Source organism: Schistocerca gregaria, chromosome 5 (genome assembly GCF_023897955.1).
Source record: "Schistocerca gregaria isolate iqSchGreg1 chromosome 5, iqSchGreg1.2, whole genome shotgun sequence".
Taxonomy (NCBI): domain Eukaryota; kingdom Metazoa; phylum Arthropoda; class Insecta; order Orthoptera; family Acrididae; genus Schistocerca; species Schistocerca gregaria.
Genome location: NC_064924.1, coordinates 385,948,405 through 385,969,314, shown reverse-complemented (window position 1 = coordinate 385,969,314; position 20,910 = coordinate 385,948,405). Strand labels below are relative to the sequence as shown.

The 20,910-nt window shown below is 39.4% G+C and overlaps 1 protein-coding gene across 1 annotated transcript in view; it reads left to right on the top strand.

Moving 5' to 3' along the window:
• The window catches only part of LOC126272581 (F-box only protein 28), an 85,740-nt gene that overhangs the window by 55,714 nt on the left and 9,116 nt on the right, over positions 1–20,910 (top strand). Inside the window, exons 3-4 of the mRNA XM_049975507.1 lie at positions 18,218–18,413; positions 18,493–18,590. Coding sequence (XP_049831464.1) covers positions 18,218–18,413; positions 18,493–18,590 — 294 coding nt within the window. The remainder of the gene's footprint in view (positions 1–18,217; positions 18,414–18,492; positions 18,591–20,910) is intronic.

The window sequence follows — 20,910 nt, the reverse complement described above, 5'->3', positions numbered from 1 at the left end:
ATGTACACTACTCTGGTGACTAGGTACTGCCTGACTCTGAGCTAGAGGCTGAGCTAACTGCTACTGTGACTGCAAGTGAGTGGGCTGCCACTGATGTCTCTGTGACTCACTGGATGACAGACTGGAACTGACTGGCTGTGATCTAAATATTGTTGGCTGAGAGGACATTGGTGGCACATTTCTTGCGAGTCTGCCTTTGGCTCAATCGATCTTCTCGCAAGCTCTTTGCCATGTAGTGTGCTGGCGACAGCTTATGTCAGCACATTCGTACCCCCCCCCCCCCCCCCCAAAAAAAAAAAATGCCACACCTTTGTCATGTAGTAAGGCTGCAAATGACAATGGGACTGGAGACAGGACACTGGATGTAGAGATGAGCTGGGAGCCATAGCTGTGGAGTATGGCGTACTCCTGACCATACCCTGCCATCTGGCTTGCGAGGCAACAGGAACATCCTCTGGAAAATTGCTGTCAAGGCACACGTCCAGGCTTGAGGGCACGTGCTGGGGCGATGATGGTGATGGTAACGGTGACGGCGAGTCCAGGTCCAACAGGTTGGCGAGCGGGGACAGTGGGGACGAGGGCACATTGTCCATCCACTCCTCCTGGGGTGCCCTGGTGACACCAGTGAGTGGCTGTAAAAGCCACACGATCCTGTGAGTCTGTGAACCAGGGGGAAGAAAAGCAGCAGTACCATGGGGCAAATGACGAATTTGGTTCTGCAGCTGGCACTGCAAACCATCAGGACCTGCAATCAAATACGTATATGAGCCAATGTGTCCTGGATCATGCTTCTTTCCCCCACGGTTGCCATAAACACTGAATAGAACAAGACCGCATGGCAAAAAGCGATAATTGCAGACCACTGGTGCCCCAGATGCTGTGGCGGGTGTAGCAAGTGTAGTATTGTCCAATGGCAGCGCTCATCGAGAAGTTCTGCCAGTGATTGTGCATTCTCAAAACTGTTCAGAGTCACCTGAAGTGAACTGTAGTCCATTGTAGTGATTGTGTCTTAGGCCAATCTGAGAATGTCTGTAGCGGAGTGATTGGTTTTCCATGCATATGTGGCACTGTAACGTCATCTGTTCAATGTGGGTGCCCATACCCTGCCAAGTACAGTGCCATTGTGCTAACTGTTAAGTGCAAACAATTCCCCAATGTCCTTGATGGAGAAACTGCAACACATCCTTTTTGCAACACTTTGGGAATAAGCTTATGTGATTGTCCATTGTCATTTTGGACTAGAATCATTTCTTGTTGCACTGAAAGGTTATGCTGACAAGCAAAGTATCGGTGCATAGCTGAGTTTTGGATACTGTTCAATGAACGAGGCCACGTCATGCGAATATAATGCAACAAAATCTGGAGATCTGGGTCTGCTTCCATGGCTTGTGCAATTTTTCTGTAGCGAAAGGGAAGAGATTCCAACAACTCAGTGTCCTGTGCATTGATTTGGCAACAAGATGTGGCACGTGCATCAGAATCAGAGTCTGTGCCAATCAGAGGCAAGATAGGGTGTCTGCATTGCCGAAGGTCTGTACATAATTTCATACTGATACTGCGAAGGCAACAAAGTCCATCATTGCAATTTTTGAGCAGTGCTTGTAGGAACCGGCTTTGATGGATGAAACAAGGACTGCAAAGGCTTGAGATCTGTCATTAAATAGAACCTCCGACCATACAAATAGTGATAGAATTTTGTCACACCATATACAATTGTGAGAGCTTTCGGTGCAAAAGCTAATACGGAAAGTATGTTGTTGTGGATGCTAAGGCCACACAAATCAAAGGCATCTGAACTGAAAATGCTCTCACTGTCTCTTGATTCCAACACAGTAAAATTCACTGTCCTGCTGTGAGATGGCAGGCAAACTACACTGTCCAAGCACTGGAATTTCCTGTCTGTTGTAAGCAGTGAAGTGCTTGCGAGATTTAGAAAGGCTGGTGAGCCTAACTGTTCATACGTGGCACGATTAAGCAAAGTTGCTGAGGCATCTGTGTCTAACTGAAAGTTCACATGATGGCCAACAATGTGTAATGTGACAAATAGTTGTTCGAATGTCATTGCACAGCACTAGGGTGAGAAGGAGCCAAAACCTTAATCTTACTTTTGTCAGAAGCTGTTGTAGGTTTGGGAATCGCAATGTTCACTGGATGTGCACGAGCCTATTTATTCTGCAAATGGCCAAAATTGGCGTTTGTGTGCTGTTGCAAACAAACTGCTTGGACATGGCCTTTCTTTCCCCACACGTGTAACATGTTGTGTTACATGATGGGCAATACAGTCTTTTATGGTGAGCAAAACATCTAGGGCAAGACTTCACTAAATTCACAGGCCTGTTTACCTGTCTACATGGCTGTCCGCACAGCTGTGTATGCGCTTGTTGCTGCTTGGGGCGGTTGCAAGCAAGGGGTGACTCAACCTGACAAATTGGGTCCCGGTCAAACTTACCAGCCACTATGGCACCCGAATCATATTGCTCTAAGATTTGCTACACCTGAGGAAGTGATGGATCAGAGTACTTTAGGATCCGTTCCCGTACTCTACTATCTGGGACATTGAATGTTATTGCATCCCTAATCATTATGCCACTATAAAAGTTGCCACAACTACACTTATGCCTGTTAATTCTGTGTACCACTGATGGCATGTCTGTTCCGGCTTTTTCTGCAAGTGAAAGAACTCATATCTGGCTGCAGCTGCTTGAACTTTCTGGTCATAGTACATGGTTAATGCAGCGATTACTTCGTCATAACTGAGTTCATCAGGAGATGCAGTTGGGAATAGTTTTAATCTGAACACTGGGGACCCCGCAATCGAAAGAAAGTATTGTAGCTTCAAAGTACCTTGTACATGATTAACTTCACAATGTGGTTAGAACTGTGTCAGGTATTTGTGACATTCCTCCTCAGTGCCGTTAAATTGCTGGAATGATGGCATACTGGTCGACGGTACTTGTTGGGCTAGTCGGTCAGTCAGTCGTTATTGTGCGGCCGACACTACATGTACAGCCATAAGTTGTTGTACTGTCATCAGCAAGGCAGCAATTTGTTGTTTCTGAAACTGCAAAGCTTTTAGATCCATCACATTGGCCAACTGTGGATGAGGCATGGGGGCAGGGGATGGGGTAACCATGGTTTACACAAATATGTTATAGCAAAAAGCAATTAAAGCCTGTGCAAAGAGAAATTTGATTAGTTCTGTGCCTCCCGTCCTGTATTATATGCAAGAACACAACAAAAAATTAGGAAACACTTGAGTATGATCACCCCTGCAATCTGAAACGCATGAGAAGCAAGCAAAATCTGCACTGAATTATACTTGCTGCGTTTTTTATGTATTCTCGTTGTCACTTTAGGCTTGTACCATGGGCTGCAAGGAGAGGATGTTGTTTGGTGACCAGTATCCTCTTTCTATAACACAAAATGCACAAAAGTTTTAACTGGGTTCTTTATTAATAAGAATAAGAAACCTATTTAACTCAAGGTAGTCCAGGTGTTGTGATACAAGCTCTCTGTAATAGTCAACATTAGCCTCACTGCTAGTGAAGTACATGTCCACTATGTGCACTATTTTGGTCGCCAGGTACTGCCTGACTCTGAGCTAGAGGCTGAGCTAACTGCTACTGCGACTGCAAGCGATTGGGCTCTGGCTGATGTCTCGGTGACTCACTGGATGACATATTGGAACTGACTGGCTGCAATAACAATGTAAATAATGGCAGCTGAGAGGGCATTGGTGGTGTGTTTCTTGCGAGTCTGTCTTTGGCCTGTATCAATGTTCTCGCAGACTATTTGCCGCCTGGTGTGCTGGTGACAGCTTATGCCTGGACAGTAACGATCATAACATTAAACAGAAAGTTGGACCACTATAAACACACATCTTCATACATCTAGACATATTTCTATGCCATCAGTGTTTGCTAAAGTTACTGAAAAGACTGTGTATGTGAGGATAATTGATCACTTTATATCACACAATTTGCTATCAAATGTACAGTACGACTTGAGAAGTCTTTTCACATCTGAAAATGCTATATTCTCTTTTCTCTGTGATGCACTGGATGGGTTAAACAAAAGGTTTCGAATGCTGGAAATATTTTTTGATTTAACTAGGGCGTTTGATTGTGTTGATCACAAAATATTGCTCCAAAGTTGGACTATTACGGAATACAGGGAATAGCTCACCTCTCATTTTAACAGACAGCAAAAGGCCATTATTCACAATGTTAAGAATGGCTGTGATGTTGTGTCTGAGTGGGGTACTGTTAAGTGGGGGGTGCCCCAGGGATCAGTGTTGGGGCCACTCCTATTCCTTATTTATATAAATGATATGCCCTCTGGTATTATGAATAACTAAAATATTTCTGTTTGCTGATGACACTAGCTTGGTAGCAAAGGATGTTGTGTGCAACATTGGCTCAGTTTCATATAGTGCAGTTCATGACCTAAGTTCATGGTGTGTAGAAAATAAACTAACGCTAAATCACAGTAAGCCTTAGTTTTAACAGTTTCTAACACACAATTCAACTAAACCTGACATTTTAATTTCGCAGAATGGACATCTGATTAGTGGAACTGAACAGTTCAAATTTCTACATGTTCACATAGATAGTAAACTATCATGGAAAGCCCGCGTTCAAGATCTTATTGAAAGACTTAATGCTGCCATTTTTGCTAGTCAAATGATATCTGAAGTATGTGATTGTTCAACATGAAAATTAGTCTACTTTGCTTATTTTCATTCGCTTATGTCATGTGACATTATATTTTGGGTTAACACTTCCCATTCTAAAAGGATACTTTTGACTCTTAAACGGGCATTTCGGGCAATAAGTGGTGTAAGTTCGCAAACGTCTTGTCGACCCCTGTTCACAAGTCTGGGTATTTTGATATTTAAGCAGCTTTCACTCAGTTAATACTCAGCAGAAATCAAACCTGCATTTGGATCGGACTTCCTTAACTCTTGTGCAGAAAGGTATGCAGTATATTGCTGCATCTATTTTCAATAAGCTACCACTTGAATTCAAAAATCTTAACAGTAATTCACGCACTTCCAAATTGAAACTGAAGAGTTTCCTCATGGGTCACTCCTATTCTGTCAAGGAGTTCCTTGAAAAATTAAGCTGATTCTTGTTGTATTGTTGATTACGTTTACTTAATCTTATGGATTTACTTTTTTTGGGTTCATAAACATTTTATTTTTATCTGTTATTACTTGTACACTGTAATTTAATTTGGTCCTATGGTACTTGACGTGTAAATAAAAATAAAATAAAATATTAAGACTGATGACAGTTTTCAGTCATTATGTCTACACTTGTCTCATTGGAGGGAAACTGAAGCATTCAGCAATAGGAGTGAAATCCACAACAACAACATGTGCAGTATGGAAAACATAGACACGCCAAGTTGTCAGCTCCCTATGACATGTGTGTGTTTTCCAGAAGTGTACGAAAAAGCAGTCCTTGGAATTGGTGAAATTTCAAGGAATCTGCGCCAATTCCCTGTACAGTGAAACAGCAAATTGGACAGTATAAAAAGTGTACTACTACTACTACTACTACTACTACTACTACTACTACTGCTACATTAAATCAAATGAACAATATGTACTTTTAAAAAAATTCTCACTCTGTATGCCATCAAGTATTAAGCTTTCCTTTACATGTGGCAAGGGCCTTATTGACCATACGCCTGCTCTATGAGCTTCCCCACTTCTATCTGTCCAATGCACTGTTTGTCCAGTCTCTGTCGCTGTTCGTCCTAGTTGTGTCCTCCCAAATGTTACCCCGCCATCTGATTCGGGGTCTTCCTTTACCTCTCATTCCATGTGTTGTTCTGCTGAATGCCAATCTAGGTAGTCTATTCTCTGTCATTCTTGCTATATGGCCTGCCCAATTCAACCTTCTCCTCTTGAGCACTTCGGTGATGTTACGGTGTTTGTACAGCCCTCTTAATTCTTCATTTCTTCTTATTCTCCATTCCATGTTATTTTCACCATATACAGGTCCAAAAATTATCCTTAGTACTCTTCTTTCGAATATTAACAGTTTTCCTTCATCTTTCTTTCTAAATATTAATGTTTCACATCCATATAACATCACAAGTATAATGGTTGGTTGATATAAGTGGATTTTGAAGTTACTGCTAAATGATCTTTTTTTTTTTTAGAATTTTAATAAAACTAAAAAGTGTCTTGTTTGCTGTTGCTAAACAGGCATCCATTTCTATATATGTTCTGTTGTTATTACTGAAAAGACTTCCTAGGTACTTGAAGTGGTGTGATCAGCTATACTCATACTAATTTGTTGTTGTATTATAATACCTGTGTAATCTAAACCTTGTAACATTGACACAGTCTACCCAGTCACAATTGGTGAATGATGCTGCTACAAAGATTAAATTGTAAAACTGTACTGCTTGTTTCAGGTTAGTGATCCAACCTCCACTAGTATAATTACTGGGATTTTTAAAACAGATATTTCAGTTTGATTCACCCTTTTCTTAATTTAGTAAAACACAGATAGTATATTGTTTGTTTCCACACTTTCATTTTAGGTTTCCATTCATTTATTACGTACAAAAAAGCTTATAATATTGGTGCTTTTCCACTTTTTTCACTATGCTATTACACCTCATAATGCACAGAATTCTAAGTAAACCACATTCTTGCTGCTTACTGACTCATTCTTGGCTAAGAAAAAATGGAGAGATAATTTCATTCACTGCTGGCTACATTATCACGGTGCATCAATCAGCCAGATTTCAGAAAAGTGCATTATAGAGACTTTCATTATCAAATTTGGTGCTTATTTGCAGCACTGCTTATGAAATTAATTAAATGAAGGCTGTTGTACACCACCTACCCAGTGAACACCACCCTTTGTTAGATCGCTAAGGTTGGCAGTAATTACAATGACGCCATCTTCTTACTTCTGCCAACAAGTATAGAGCAGCAGCCCTATAGTACAAGTGAACACATCTTCTGCAAATGAAAGGGAACATTACACTATATGATTCTATAAATTAGACCTGACAGTTGTTAACCATTACCTGAATTTTGAAAGAGTAGGTTTTTGTTGAGGGTGCTTTGCCATGCAAATGTTTTTTCACACCAGTGACCTTTGAAGATTTATGAAGCGCATAACTAGTGATATGAAAACTGGAAGGGTGATGAACTCTCACCATAGGTATCATTTCTAATGGGACCACATACACATATAGCTGTTTCATCAGTCAATCCATCGGCAGCTTTCTTTCAGTTTATTATAGCTTAGTCGCAGTGCCCTGACATTTAATCTTTGTTTCGTTATATGTTGTTGGCAAGGACTAAAATCCCGAATATTTTGGCGATACAGATGTAAATTTAATTTTTTGGTTTCATCATATAAGAGTCATACGACATTTAATTTCCCAAAAATGCTGTCATATTTAAGATTTTACATAATTTTTTACATGGTTGGTGTTTAACATCCATTTACGATAAAACAGTCCATTCTTTTCATGTTGGGAAGAACACACAGTGTATATGCCTCTACAATATTGTGCTAGAATATATTCACATGTGTTGAAAATAAAATATGGGTCACCTGGTTACTGTCATTGTCACATCACTTACTGTTGTTAACTTGTACCAGTTATGACTCATATGGGTAATGAAATAAAAATATTGATATTTTTATTAATATTGTACCATACATAATGTCCATTTGTTAAATATCAGTATTCATATGTCAATTTTTTAGATTCATTTCTGAAACTAAAGGAAAATGTCAAAGCACATGCTCCAGTTGTTTTAGCAAATGTTCAAATATTTTCTAACTACAAGCATGTGTTGTTCCCTCACTTTCAAGAACCTCTGCATGCATACTGCCATGGCTCTAAGATGCTTACACAGCAGTCTTTGTACAGCTCATCTTCAAAGCATGAGATTTATTAAAGAAAATCAGAGGTTTTATGATAATTAACCTTTTTGTGATTTCAGTTCCAAACTTCTATAGTTTTTCATTACTTTAGTTAATTTTTAACTCACTTTACATATGCTTTATACTATTTTATCAATATTTTCAGGTCATTTTAGTGATAATTTTCTAGGCATCATATTTTATAAAAATCCAGACCCTGTGGTAGTTCCTATTTCATACTCATAAACTAAATGAACTCTCACTAAGGTCACATGTGTCAGTTCTGAGTCAAATGATTGAAAAATTTTGATCAAACTGTGTATTTACTGAGTTTTCAAGCCTGCTTTCCTCAGAAATTCTTAATTTTTACTGAAAAATTGGGTTACATATGATTTGTTATACATCCTACTCTATACAAGTAGCTTACAAATATCTATAGAAGGTGGCTGGTGAAATCCTTCTTGTGTGGAGTATGTAGTTGCGTGAGCAGGTATGGTGGTACCAAGCTGCATTTGTTTTATGGAATACACACATTAGTTTCTTATTTCATTCAGTATCATTTTCTTTATTATTGTTAATCATTATTTATGAATTATCTTTATAATTAGCACTTTGAGAGAGTGATGACTGTGTCCTGTAACAATGTATAAGGGGCAATCAAAAAGGTCCATTTCAGGGGAATTCCTGCAGCATATATGGAGCGTAGTGTGACTCCTAAGTAGGTATATAAGCACACAGACAAGAGATTTGTGTAGCATTCATGTCTTTACAACATGTGTGCTGCAATGTGAACTATGGTAGTGTTGTTAACAAATGCGTCCAAATGGGATCAGTATGCTGTTATTCTTTTCTTGGCTGGGGAAGGACAACACCAGCGCACATCTATTGGAGAATGGAGAATGTGAGTGGGACAGCAGCATGTCTGTTGAAAAGTACCATTGTGGAAAGGTGTGCCAAGTTCCATGCTGGTTGTGATTTGACACAAGACGCAAGTTTTGTAATGCAGAAGTTATGCCAATTGAAGTGGGAGACACTCAAGCACCCACTCTGGTCGATGGTTAAAAAAACAACCACCTTGTATGGTGGATGGTTCCTGTTGGACAATGTTGTGCAGCAGGACATGGTGTTTTAGCAATTTTGTGTGATTGGCATACCGATTCTGGACTGTAAGGCCTTTGACCAGAAACTTCTTGATTGCCTCTTATATTTAATTGGATGGTATTGTGGACATTTGTAATTTTGAAGACTTATTTAATTGGATCAAAGTTGGTGTTATTTGACATATTTTTTGTGGCCCTTGCAATAAATTATTTTGAATGTTTAAAATATTCTTGAAAGGGACAGAGAAGATGTCGTATTCTATAAAACTGTATTCATTTGCCAAGCAAGTGTCACATATACATATGCCATTATGTTCATTGTTCGAGATAAGGTTCTGCAGCTACTCTTATGTACTACTGTGTGTTGTGTTGACACTAAGTTGAGATTTATTGAAGTGGTTGAAATTGTGCAAAACATCAATACAGAAAGAACACAATGCAGGGCTGATACCTGGCAGCAAATGTAACGTCAAAAATCCAGTCCACAGCAAGGAAGGTAAATAGACATCCACAAATAATCCAAAGTACATCCAGTTGCAGAATCCAGGTAATGTGCTAGTTCTTGTAAGATGGTCCACCCAGTAAACATTCAAAGGTAGCAGCTTAGTGAGGAGACTGACCAACAATTGAAGTACTGTTTTTTCCAAATCTTTATTTATCCACCACTAGATTGCAAGTGGACAGTATGGTCTAAGTGTGTGCCAGCCTATTCTCACCTTTCACTGTGCTGCCCTCAGACTAATTACCACCCTTAGGTGCATTGAAATCTGTAGGCCCATATGCCTGCCAGACATTAAATCCCTCCCTACAGGATTCAGCAAAGAGGACCAAAAGTTGCCCATGAAATGTGATCTGAATAAATGAATTTGATGACAATGGACATAATTTCCATCTTGGCAATCTGAGGCTTTGGTACAGGTAGTGAGTATCTGCCTTCACCTCACACCTGAATCCCCTAGCGAGGTGTAAGTGCTCTTGTCCTATGTTTTATAGCCTTGCTACTTCATATGGGAGTCACAAGTATTTACAGAGTCCAAAGGGAATATTAATCACCATTATTTCTTACCTAACAACTATGTATTTTCAACTTAAACCACAAGGATCTCAACAATTCATGTGTTGTGTGATTGGTCTGTTTTCTTTTGTGTGTGTTGAAAATGTTATCTAGATGTTAAAACATGCATGTATTTATGAAGATAGACTATTAGTAAATCAGTCAATGGAAAATCCAGGATGGAACGTTACAATATAATGAAAAAGATAGTTACTAATAATAAAAAGTTTAGTTACTACTCACCATATAGTGGACTGATGCGTCACAGAAGGCACAACAAAAAGACCATCGCACAGTCAGCTTTCGGACAGCATGGCCTTTGTGAGAATTAGACACACACACACACACACACACACACACACACACACACACACACACAAACACACACATGACCACAGTCTCTGGTGCCTGCTGCCAGACTCACCACCTCCACTATATGGTGAGTAGTAACTATCCTTTTCATTATTAGTCAATAAAATGTTTGTGTAAATAAGAGTCAGGGTTTGCACATGAGGGCAGTTTACATTAAAAACTGAAAAGTTTTCTGCCCGGACCACAGAAGAAAAAAAAATGCCCTTTTGCTACACACACCCATTAACTTGAATGCTATGAACTACTGCTGTAATTGCTTCAAACATAAGCCCCAATCTTCATTTTTGACACAGGGTGATGGGAACCTTGGAAGCAATTCTGTGGGTGATCAGGGCAGTGCCTGGATTGGTGAAACTGTTCTCAGTTGTTGTAGCTGTAGTAGGTACTTGTTTCTAAAGTTTCTGATTATGTGCTTCCCATTCGTGGTAATGTGCTTTTTGTTGCCGTTTCCATAAATTCAGACCTTCTGGATCCATATTGAAATAGAATAGTTTACTCATGGAGCTCAAAATTTGTCCATCATCATCATTGTTGTGTAGGTGTTACACTTCTGTTTATGTATTGCATGAGTTGCTCACAAGGTTAACACAAGAAGAACACAGTGAACTGTCTGACAGTTGGCAGCATTGTACAAGTCCATACTGTGTAAGTAATGTCTGATATCCAGTCCATAGCCAAGGCAGATAAATAAACACCAAACTGTGTAGGTTAGAACATCTGTAAGCATACTGTGTAGTCATTTTATTGAGAATCTAGAATATATTTGCAAGAAATTTGAATATTTCACCAAGAGGTAAGGACGAAGATGTGGAGCACAAATGAATAAAATTGTTCAATATTCCTTAGACAAGTATGCGCCAAACAAGGTTTTAAGGGATAGGAAAGGCCCATTGTTGTTTAATAGCAGTGCTAGAAAGATGGAATGAAAGCAAAGACAGCTTCATCACAGATTCAAGAGAAGTGACATCAGCAATGTTACAACTCATCTGCAGGTCATTTGGAAGGTGCACTGAGTAGTACATTCAGGAAAATAGGCACTCATTTGAACACTTCACTTAAATGAACATTCTGCCACCAGTAGATCCATCTGAACACAGCCAGTTATGTACTGCATGATGCACCCACCCGTAAAATTTTGAATGTTTCTAGCTCCTTAACTAATATTGATTGAAATTTGATTTCAGTTAATTTATATGTATGTGGTTTAAATGCATCAATTACATGATAAAGAAAAAATAATGTTATTTAAAAATTGTAAATTGTTACTGTAACTCTGTGCAAAATAACTAAATAGTCTATGGAAATAGTATGGTTTGTTATGTGTAAATATATAAGTAAATATTCCGAAGTAATGGTCCTCTACTTCTTGGAATGTTACACTCAAACAATTTTGATAATAAACCTGTCTGTGAAGCACACCACTTTTGTAGTTTCTGAAGCAGGTGTTGTTTGAACATCTCTGGAACAGAATGAGATTCATCTCTGGGACACTTTTGTGCTTGCAAAACAAACCTGTGACAAAATGTTTTAGGTACTTTTCTGTAAATTTTCTTTCTTTCTTGTACTAATCCTACCATGTAATGTATGTATTGAGAAGCAATAGTCACAAGTTGATCAGCTGAGTGTTTTGTTAACAACCTATTTGTGGGTGAATTACTTTTTCATAGGTTTCTTTCCATGAATATTTCCAGCATCTTTCCTTTAACAAGTTTGGTGTGGTTATTCAATCATAAATCTCTCTGGGCACATATTTGTAGATATTTTACTGTCTTTACTATTTTAGTGATAGATTGCCAGTCATATAATCAAACAATGATTGGGCTTGGCTCCTATTTATCGGCAATATATTGTTTAAGTTCAGGGTCTACAACCAACTCCTGCAACAAGTGTCAGTTCTGTTGCTGGTCTTTCTGCATATCACTACAATTTTATGGCAGGGTGACTTCTCTGTATGCGACAGCATCATCCACAAACAGCAGCACAAATGGTGTTGTCCACCATATCATTTGTATATAGCGTAAACAGTAAATACTTGGGGTGTTAGGCTACATAAGTTACTGTTTTTCTCAAAAATTATTATCTAATTATTAACATAACTTATTTTCTAATGACCATTGTAGCACAGTATTTCTAAAACATTTCCAACAACTTAAAATTTCTTGGTGGCTGTACAGGTACATGAAGCCTATGATGTTTGATTTCTGCTTTACTGCCTATAGATCTGAAATGTGAACTAATGGGATAAAAAAAAGTTAGTTTTCTGTTACTTATCACTTGGGTGTACTCACGATACAAATTTTGGGGAAGTGTTTCGGACAGCAGATATTGTAGCGTTACTGAAGTGAGTAAATAATGTGTCAAACACTATAGAATTTAAAATGCAGATGGAAAAATGAAACAGTAATTAAAATACAATGGCATAGTACATAGGAAATTAAAGAATGTGGGAGATGATAATGCACTGTAAGATATTTGCGGAAAGCCATCAAGAGCAGGAATACTTTATAACTGCAGACAGAGAGAGAACAGTGAGATAGATGAAAATGGAAATAAAGCTAATAAATGAATATAAATAATGTAAAAAGGTATAAACAGGATGCTGTGTTTGAAATTCAAAATAACACATCCTGTCTTTCACCTAATGGTCTTGGAACATGCAGCCCATACTGATGATGTAGTTATCTTCACTGAGCAGTAAACATTCTTTTTTGATAAGGTAATTTTTGTGAATGAAACATTCTTTTACTCACATATAGGCCTAAGATGCCCTAATTTCTCCAGTGAATCAGCTAAAAATGTCACCCATGTGTTCTCTTTCTGTCAGAGTTTCAAGCATTATCGTTTTGTATTACTTTCCTTCCCTGTAGCAAAATACAGTTTGCATATGTACAGAGATGAATTAGTTATAGAATGTTTATATTCCCTGCAGTATTGTTACTCTACAGTCCACCTGAAAGTTTGGAACCAATTCATGCATCATGTCAGTTTTAGATTCCGAACTGAAGTTATAATTTTATAAAACTTTGCTGTAAATTGAGTAATGATGAGTTTTGAACCCTGTTGCAGGTTAGTATTACATTTACAATGGCTGTGACAGTTAAATCTTAACACTCAGCATTTGACATCATCAGTATTTTGAAGTTGCTGGCTTCTTATTGGTTCATTCCATGTGAAGTCATCCAGTAAAAAGAAATTGAACCTCGATGGCTTAAAATTTTGTAATTTTTTGTCATTTTATTCTCTCTATCAAAATAAGATAACATCCAATATTAAAGCCTTTTGGACTTTTGTTTCTGAGTAATTAATTTTTAAGGTTTTTAATACTGTGAGATTTGTGTCACATTTTGAAACCTTAAAATGGCCACATCTCAAAAAGTATTCGTCATTGAGACCTGAAATTTATGTCATTTTATTCAGTTTATTGTAAGCTTTAAAAATATGTTCTGATTGACCACATTCATTTTCCATACCAAAACTTTTTTAAATTTTGAAACTTTCTAAATAAGAATTTTTGTTCTGAAAACAACGTTGTCATACACTATTTGTTAATCTGTATGCAAAATTTCATTATTGGGGTTCCAAGGGGAACATATGGAAATAAATTTTATTTTACTGCTATTCGCATTGCCAACTGTTTCTCAGCTGCATTTAGTTTACAAACTGTTTTATGAAACTATTGTTAAAATGAAATTGTTGAGTACTGATAATGTAAGAGAGAGTATGCATTTTTCAATTTTATGTAACTTTTTATTTACAGTAGTTGTGGTTCACATTTACAGAACAGCATGTTAGAGTGTGAGTGTGTGTACGTGTGCGTGTGTGTGTGTGTGTCAGCCATTAAATAAAACATTCACCTCTTCATTAAATAAAACATTCATTTCTAGTGACAGTAATTCACTTCAGTAGAGATGAACTGTTGGGACAAAATTAGGGAAGCACTGATGAGGGAAGGAGGAACAGATTGCTGTGTGAATGTGTAACTCATTAAGCACATGTGCGCCTGGGATAAAGTGACAGAAAATGTGCCAGTTCATGATTTAAAATGCTTAGTAGCCCAATAAAATGTTGAAAGGCGCATGTGGGAATATGACAAATACCAAGCACGGCCAATGAAGTGGAATAATGTGCTTGTCGTCATTTATGCCACTTTAACACCTGAGGATGTTCATACAGAATGAAACCAGTGGATTAATAAGTGCAAATAAAATAAAAGTCGAAGTGGTTTTCTTAACATTCATACTAATCCATTGTGGAAGCACAAAATGATCAAATATTAACTTCCTTCCAATTATTTGAATGGAGCAAAGCATATATGCCATCAGTCACTATTGTGGGGGACAAATTATGAGAATGCAGCATAAAAAAGGAGCTTGGCAAAAAGATTTTATAAAGCCTTAGTAGTCACGGGGGCACAGAAGTGATGTGCATTTATTCCTATGAGCAAACTCAAAGATAAAGCTAAAATTTTTGCTGATTTGAAGGATTTTTATGTTCCAAAAATTCAAATTGGTTCAGAGACTGCTGCTGCATGCTTTTGAACTGATTAAGGACTTCTTGCTTGTGTCTGTGACAAGAAGTGGTGGATTGTGTGTTATCAAGAGGAGAGGTAATTCTTTGCTTACACATCCTTGTTAACCAGCTATTTGTTTTTCCTAACCAAGAAGACCAGATAAATTGATTGCATTAAAAAACACTTCATACTTTGTAAATTAAATCTCACTACTGCCACTGGAAAAACACATAGACTACCAGATGAAGAACTGAGAAAACCCTCTGAGTATATTGGAAAAGAATTCATTGCTCCATCAATAATCTGTGATTACTGCTTAGGAGAACTAGGTTATGTCTTTTGAAAGAAAAGAGCAATACATAATCTTAGACTGTAATAAGATTGTTAATGGATCACCACAGCATGAAAATGAGTAAAAAATTTCTTTATCCTACATCTCACCTACACTCTGCAAACCATCATGAGGTGCATCATAGGGGGTACTTTCTATTCCATTCCAGTTATTATAGTTTATTTCCATACCATTCATGTATAGAATGAGTGATTGAATGACTCTGTGCGTGCAGTAATTATTCTAATCTTATTCTCACGAAACCTATGTGAGTGACACATAAGGGGTTTTAGTATATTCCTAGAGTCATCATTTAAAGCCAGGTCTTGAAACTTTGTTAAGAGACCTTCTCAGGGTAGTTTACGTTAATCTTCAAGAATCTTCCAGTTCAGTTACTGCGGTATCTCTCTTACACTCTCCCATGCGTCAAACAAACCTATGACCATTTGTGCTTCCCTTCTCTGTATACATTCAGTATACCCTTTAGTCTTATCTTATTTGGTACACGTCTCACACAATTAAGCAATATTCTAGAACTGGTTGTGAATGATTTGTAAGCAATCTCCTCTGTAGATAGGTGCACTTCCCCAGTATACCACTTTCAAACCAAAGTCTACAGGTTTCTCATTGCAGGGCACACAAATAACTCATTGGTAAAACAATAACAGCTTTATCATTGTTAAATTAATAATATTGATTAATATTACTATACAGTATTTGGAAAATGAAGAGATAATTAAGTAAATTATTAATACCCTTTCACAGGCATTTGTTGTTATAATACCCTCACAATTGACATGGGAAAGCCAAATGTGATTTTAAATTTAAGTCTATAGTTCTAATACTGTAAAACATTGATTGTCACTAAATAAAAAATAATGATTTGATAGCCTTATTTTCTTTTTGACATATTACAACTTAACAAGCCCAGAGCCCTACAGACTATCCATTGGGTGCTGCACATACTGGTAAAATAAAATTTGTTCCAATATGTTCTCTTTGGAACATCATTATGAAATTGGCACAAACATTAACAAACAATGTACGGTGAACACACATTCTTTTTTCATGGCAAAAAAAGGTTCCTATTTTGAACTTTTCAAAATTAAATAATAATTTGATCTGAGAAAGGTCAGCATTATTATGAGTATAATCAGTTATCACATATTTTTAAAGCATTAAGAAAATTGAATAAAGTGGTGCAAATTTTAAGGTTTTAGGTCAAATACACTCCTGGAAATTGAAATAAGAACACCGTGAATTCATTGTCCCAGGAAGGGGAAACTTTATTGACACATTCCTGGGGTCAGATACATCACATGATCACACTGACAGAACCACAGGCACATAGACACAGGCAACAGAGCATGCACAATGTTGGCACTAGTACAGTGTATATCCACCTTTCGCAGCAATGCAGGCTGCTATTCTCCCATGGAGACGATCATAGAGATGCTGGATGTAGTCCTGTGGAACGGCTTGCCATGCCATTTCCACCTGGCACCTCAGTTGGACCAGTGTTCGTGCTGGACGTGCAGACTGCGTGAGATGATGCTTCATCCAGTCCCAAACATGCTCAATGGGGGACAGATCCGGAGATCTTGCTGGCCAGGGTAGTTGACTTACACCTTCTAGAGCACGTTGGGTGGCACGGGATACATGCGGACATGCATTGTCCTGTTGGAACAGCAGGTTCCCTTGCCGGTCTAGGAATGGTAGAACGATGGGTTCGATGACGGTTTGGATGTACTGTGCACTATTCAGTGCCCCCTCGACGATCACCAGAGGTGTACGGCCAGTGTAGGAGATCGCTCCCCACACCATGATGCCGGGTGTTGGCCCTGTGTGCCTCCGTCGTATGCAGTCCTGATTGTGGCGCTCACCTGCATGGCGCCAAACACGCATACGACCATCATTGGCACCAAGGCAGAAGCGACTCTCATCGCTGAAGACGACACGTTTCCATTCGTCCCTCCATTCACGCCTGTCGCGACACCACTGGAGGCGGGCTGCACGATGTTGGGGCGTGAGCGGAAGACGGCCTAACGGTGTGCAGGACCGTAGCCCAGCTTCATGGAGACGGTTGTGAATGGTCCTCGCCGATACCCCAGGAGCAACAGTGTCCCTAATTTGCTGGGAAGTAGCGGTGCGGTCCCCTACGGCACTGCGTAGGATCCTACGGTCTTGGCGTGCATCTGTGCGTCGCTGCGGTCCGGTCCCAGGTCTACGGGCACGTGCACCTTCCGCCGACCACTGGCGACAACATCGATGTACTGTGGAGACCTCACGCCCCACGTGTTGAGCAATTCGGCAGTACGTCCACCAGGCCTCCCGCATGCCCACTATACGCCCTCGCTCAAAGTCTGTCAACTGCACATACGGTTCACGTCCACGCTGTCACGGCATGCTACCAGTGTTAAAGACTGCGATGGAGCTCCGTATGCCACGGCAAACTGGCTGACACAGACGGCGGCGGTGCACAAATGCTGCGCAGCTAGCGCCATTCGACGGCCAACAGCGCAGTTCCTGGTGTGTCCGCTGTGCCGTGCGTGTGATCATTGCTTGTACAGCCCTCTCGCAGTGTCCGGATCAAGTATGGTGGGTCTGACACACTGGTGTCAATGTGTTCTTTTTTCCATTTCCAGGAGTGTAGTTTTTGAGACATAGTAATCTTAAGGTTTCAAAATGTAACAAAAATGACATAATTTTGCAAGTTTTAAAAACTGATAACTGAGAAATTAAAGGTCCAAAACAATTTTAATTTGGGGTTTTTCATGCCGGCAACTATTAATATAAATGTACAAAAAAATTACCGAAATCTGAGATTTCAAGAACCAGTCCATACTACTAGTACTACTAATACTTTGTGAAACACAGCTTCATTATATGTACTCTGTACTACTACTGCTACTACTAGTATTACTACTCTGCCGCCTTATGTTATAGGTCATCGATGAAATATTTAGAATCCTCAGATACATGGAAAGCTATGGTATTGATGCTCCTCCTCCAAGGACACTTGAAACACTTCAAGAGTTAAGAGACATCTCATCTATGGCAATGGAGCATTTTGAAGAAAAAATTGTGCCCATATTGAAAAGCAGACTGGAGTGTCAAAATTATCCAAATTATCCCTTAGCTGGTATGACTTTTAATATATTGATGACATTTTGATTGTATTCCAAAGAATAAATACTTAAAAACATAATTTTTTCAAACAGGTCCGTCAAGGAGGATAGAAAATTTCCAGCGACAGTTCATGACCATTAGAAATCATGAAAAATATAACATGGATATATTGGCAAAAATGGATGAAAGGGTAGGTACAGTAACATCTAATGGGAACTATTGCTGTCATAACAGGAATGCATGTTCTGCATGGCATTCCCCTGTCATTGAGGGAGAAATGCTCATTTTCAAAGCCAGATAAACTTTATACTTTATGCAACATTTATAAATGTGATGACAACATTAAAGAGGTTAACTGTATAAAAAGAAAAATTGCATTCAGAAAGTGCTAAATTCACTGAGAAGGGTAGCTGGCTGGTACTTACTCTCAAGAGGTACAAATTTAAAGAAAATAGCTATAGACACATGACCATAAATGAAGTGGACTACATTATTCAGTAAATTACAATATGTGGAGAGATAGGAACAAGAAGTTTACTTTGTTTGATATCCATTACCATCTACATAGATAAGATACAAATACTACCATGATAATCACATTTCCCAAGTGCAAATTATTCGATAAATGTGAAGACAGTATGGTTGAAATTTTATGAGCCTAAATTGTTAGACCTGTATGGAGCTTATTATAAAATAGTGATTATGATAAGTGATGATTATGGGATATTGGAAGGCTGCTTCTGACAGCCATGATTTAAATAATGTGCCAGAAAATCAGTACCTAAGAAGATTCAAATAAGGAAACAAATTACTTTTACATTACTTGCTTGCTTGCTTACTATTTTAAACAGAAGGCAACACAAGAGCAAATGAGGTATTGGTTTGTATGAAGGAGCCTTATAGAACATTTTTAAATGATGATGATTCTTCATACATGAAACCAAATACAGGTAACCGGCGGGAAACATGGAAAGTCAAGGTACATACCAAGTGTCTTTAAGGCAAAGGCTGATATGTTTGAAGCAGATATCAAAAACAGTGGAGAAATTATGCACTGAATATTAATAATGCATGTGTAAGGCCCAGGTAAATTTGTCATTTTGTAATGCTTTCTGCTAACATTGTACTCCTCCAACTCCAATAGTGTTGAAGTGGTGATACAGGCATCAGTCTTCTACGAATCTATCAAAGAATCAATGAAATTCAGAACTGAAGAAACTGTAATTAATACTGGCTCAGGATCATCCTTTTAAAGGTCAACAGCAATAAACCAACGTAGAAAACAAGAAGATCCAGTGAACACTGGGGATGCATGTGCATTAGGTGGACAAAAATGTGGAAAAACCAACAACACAGCACATTAGCATGTCTAATATGATGTAGGAACACTGCTGTCAATCAAAATAGCTAACAGTCATCTTGACCCCCTGTGGGTTCGGGGGTAAGAATAGGCCCACGGTATTCCTGCCTGTCGTAAGAGGCGACTAAAAGGAGTCTCAAACGTTTCGGCCTTATGTGATGGTCCCCTACCGGGTTTGACCTCCATCTTCTAAATTCTTCCGAAGAGCGAGCTGATTGGGGAAGGGCGCCTTACAAGGTGCAATGTGTCCATCGCTCATTACCATCTCTAGCTTGGTTGGTCGTCGTCGCATAGCTGTCCCGCCCACTCACCATCTCTAGGGCGTGGCTTTGTTCTTGGGTGCGGTTTTTGCAGTCTGCTCTGCTGTGTCGCTTTATGCGCCAATGACGATCATGGGCTACATTTCACCTGAAATCCAGCACGGTAGCCAGTCCGTTGTGGTGGGGCCGCCATGTACCCTGTCGGTTGTAGCCCCCTGACAACACAGGGATCGCTCTACTGATGCCTGCGCCGTTAACTCCCCGCGTATGCCAAGGAGTAGATGCCTGTCTCCTTGGGGCATCGGGACTCCCGGCAATGGCCATCCCGCCAGGTGGTCGTTGCTGAGGCTGGGTGGCGCCCGTGGGGAGGGCCCTTGGTCGGAGTAGGTGGCATCAGGGCGGATGACCCGCGATGAAGCGTGGTACATCATCTCTTGCTGGCGGCCAGCCGCCAGCAGTCTCTAAGCGTTCTCGGCCTCAATACAACGCTCAGGCATATGATCCACAATCGTTCCCCTCCCTGGCCACACCATGGGAGGAACGAAAGGCTACGGTTGGCAGCGAACCTTATTCACCTCGCTATTTAGTCTGTACACGAGTCGATGGGGAATCGTTTATGGCGACCGAGCCTCAGTTTTTTGTCGAGCACTTGGAGGACAAGTTTGGGGAGGTGGAGGGCTTGTCCAAAATGCGCTCTGGGGCAGTATTGATCAAAACGGCATCCTCTGCACAGTCACGGCGGTTACTCGCTTGTGACAAGTTGGGGGATGTTTCCGTCACGATCACACCCCATAAGAGTCTCAACATGGTCCAGGGCATTATTTTCCATAGGGACCTACTCTTGCAGTCAGACGACGAGCTACGCGCCAATTTAGAACGGCGGGGTGTTC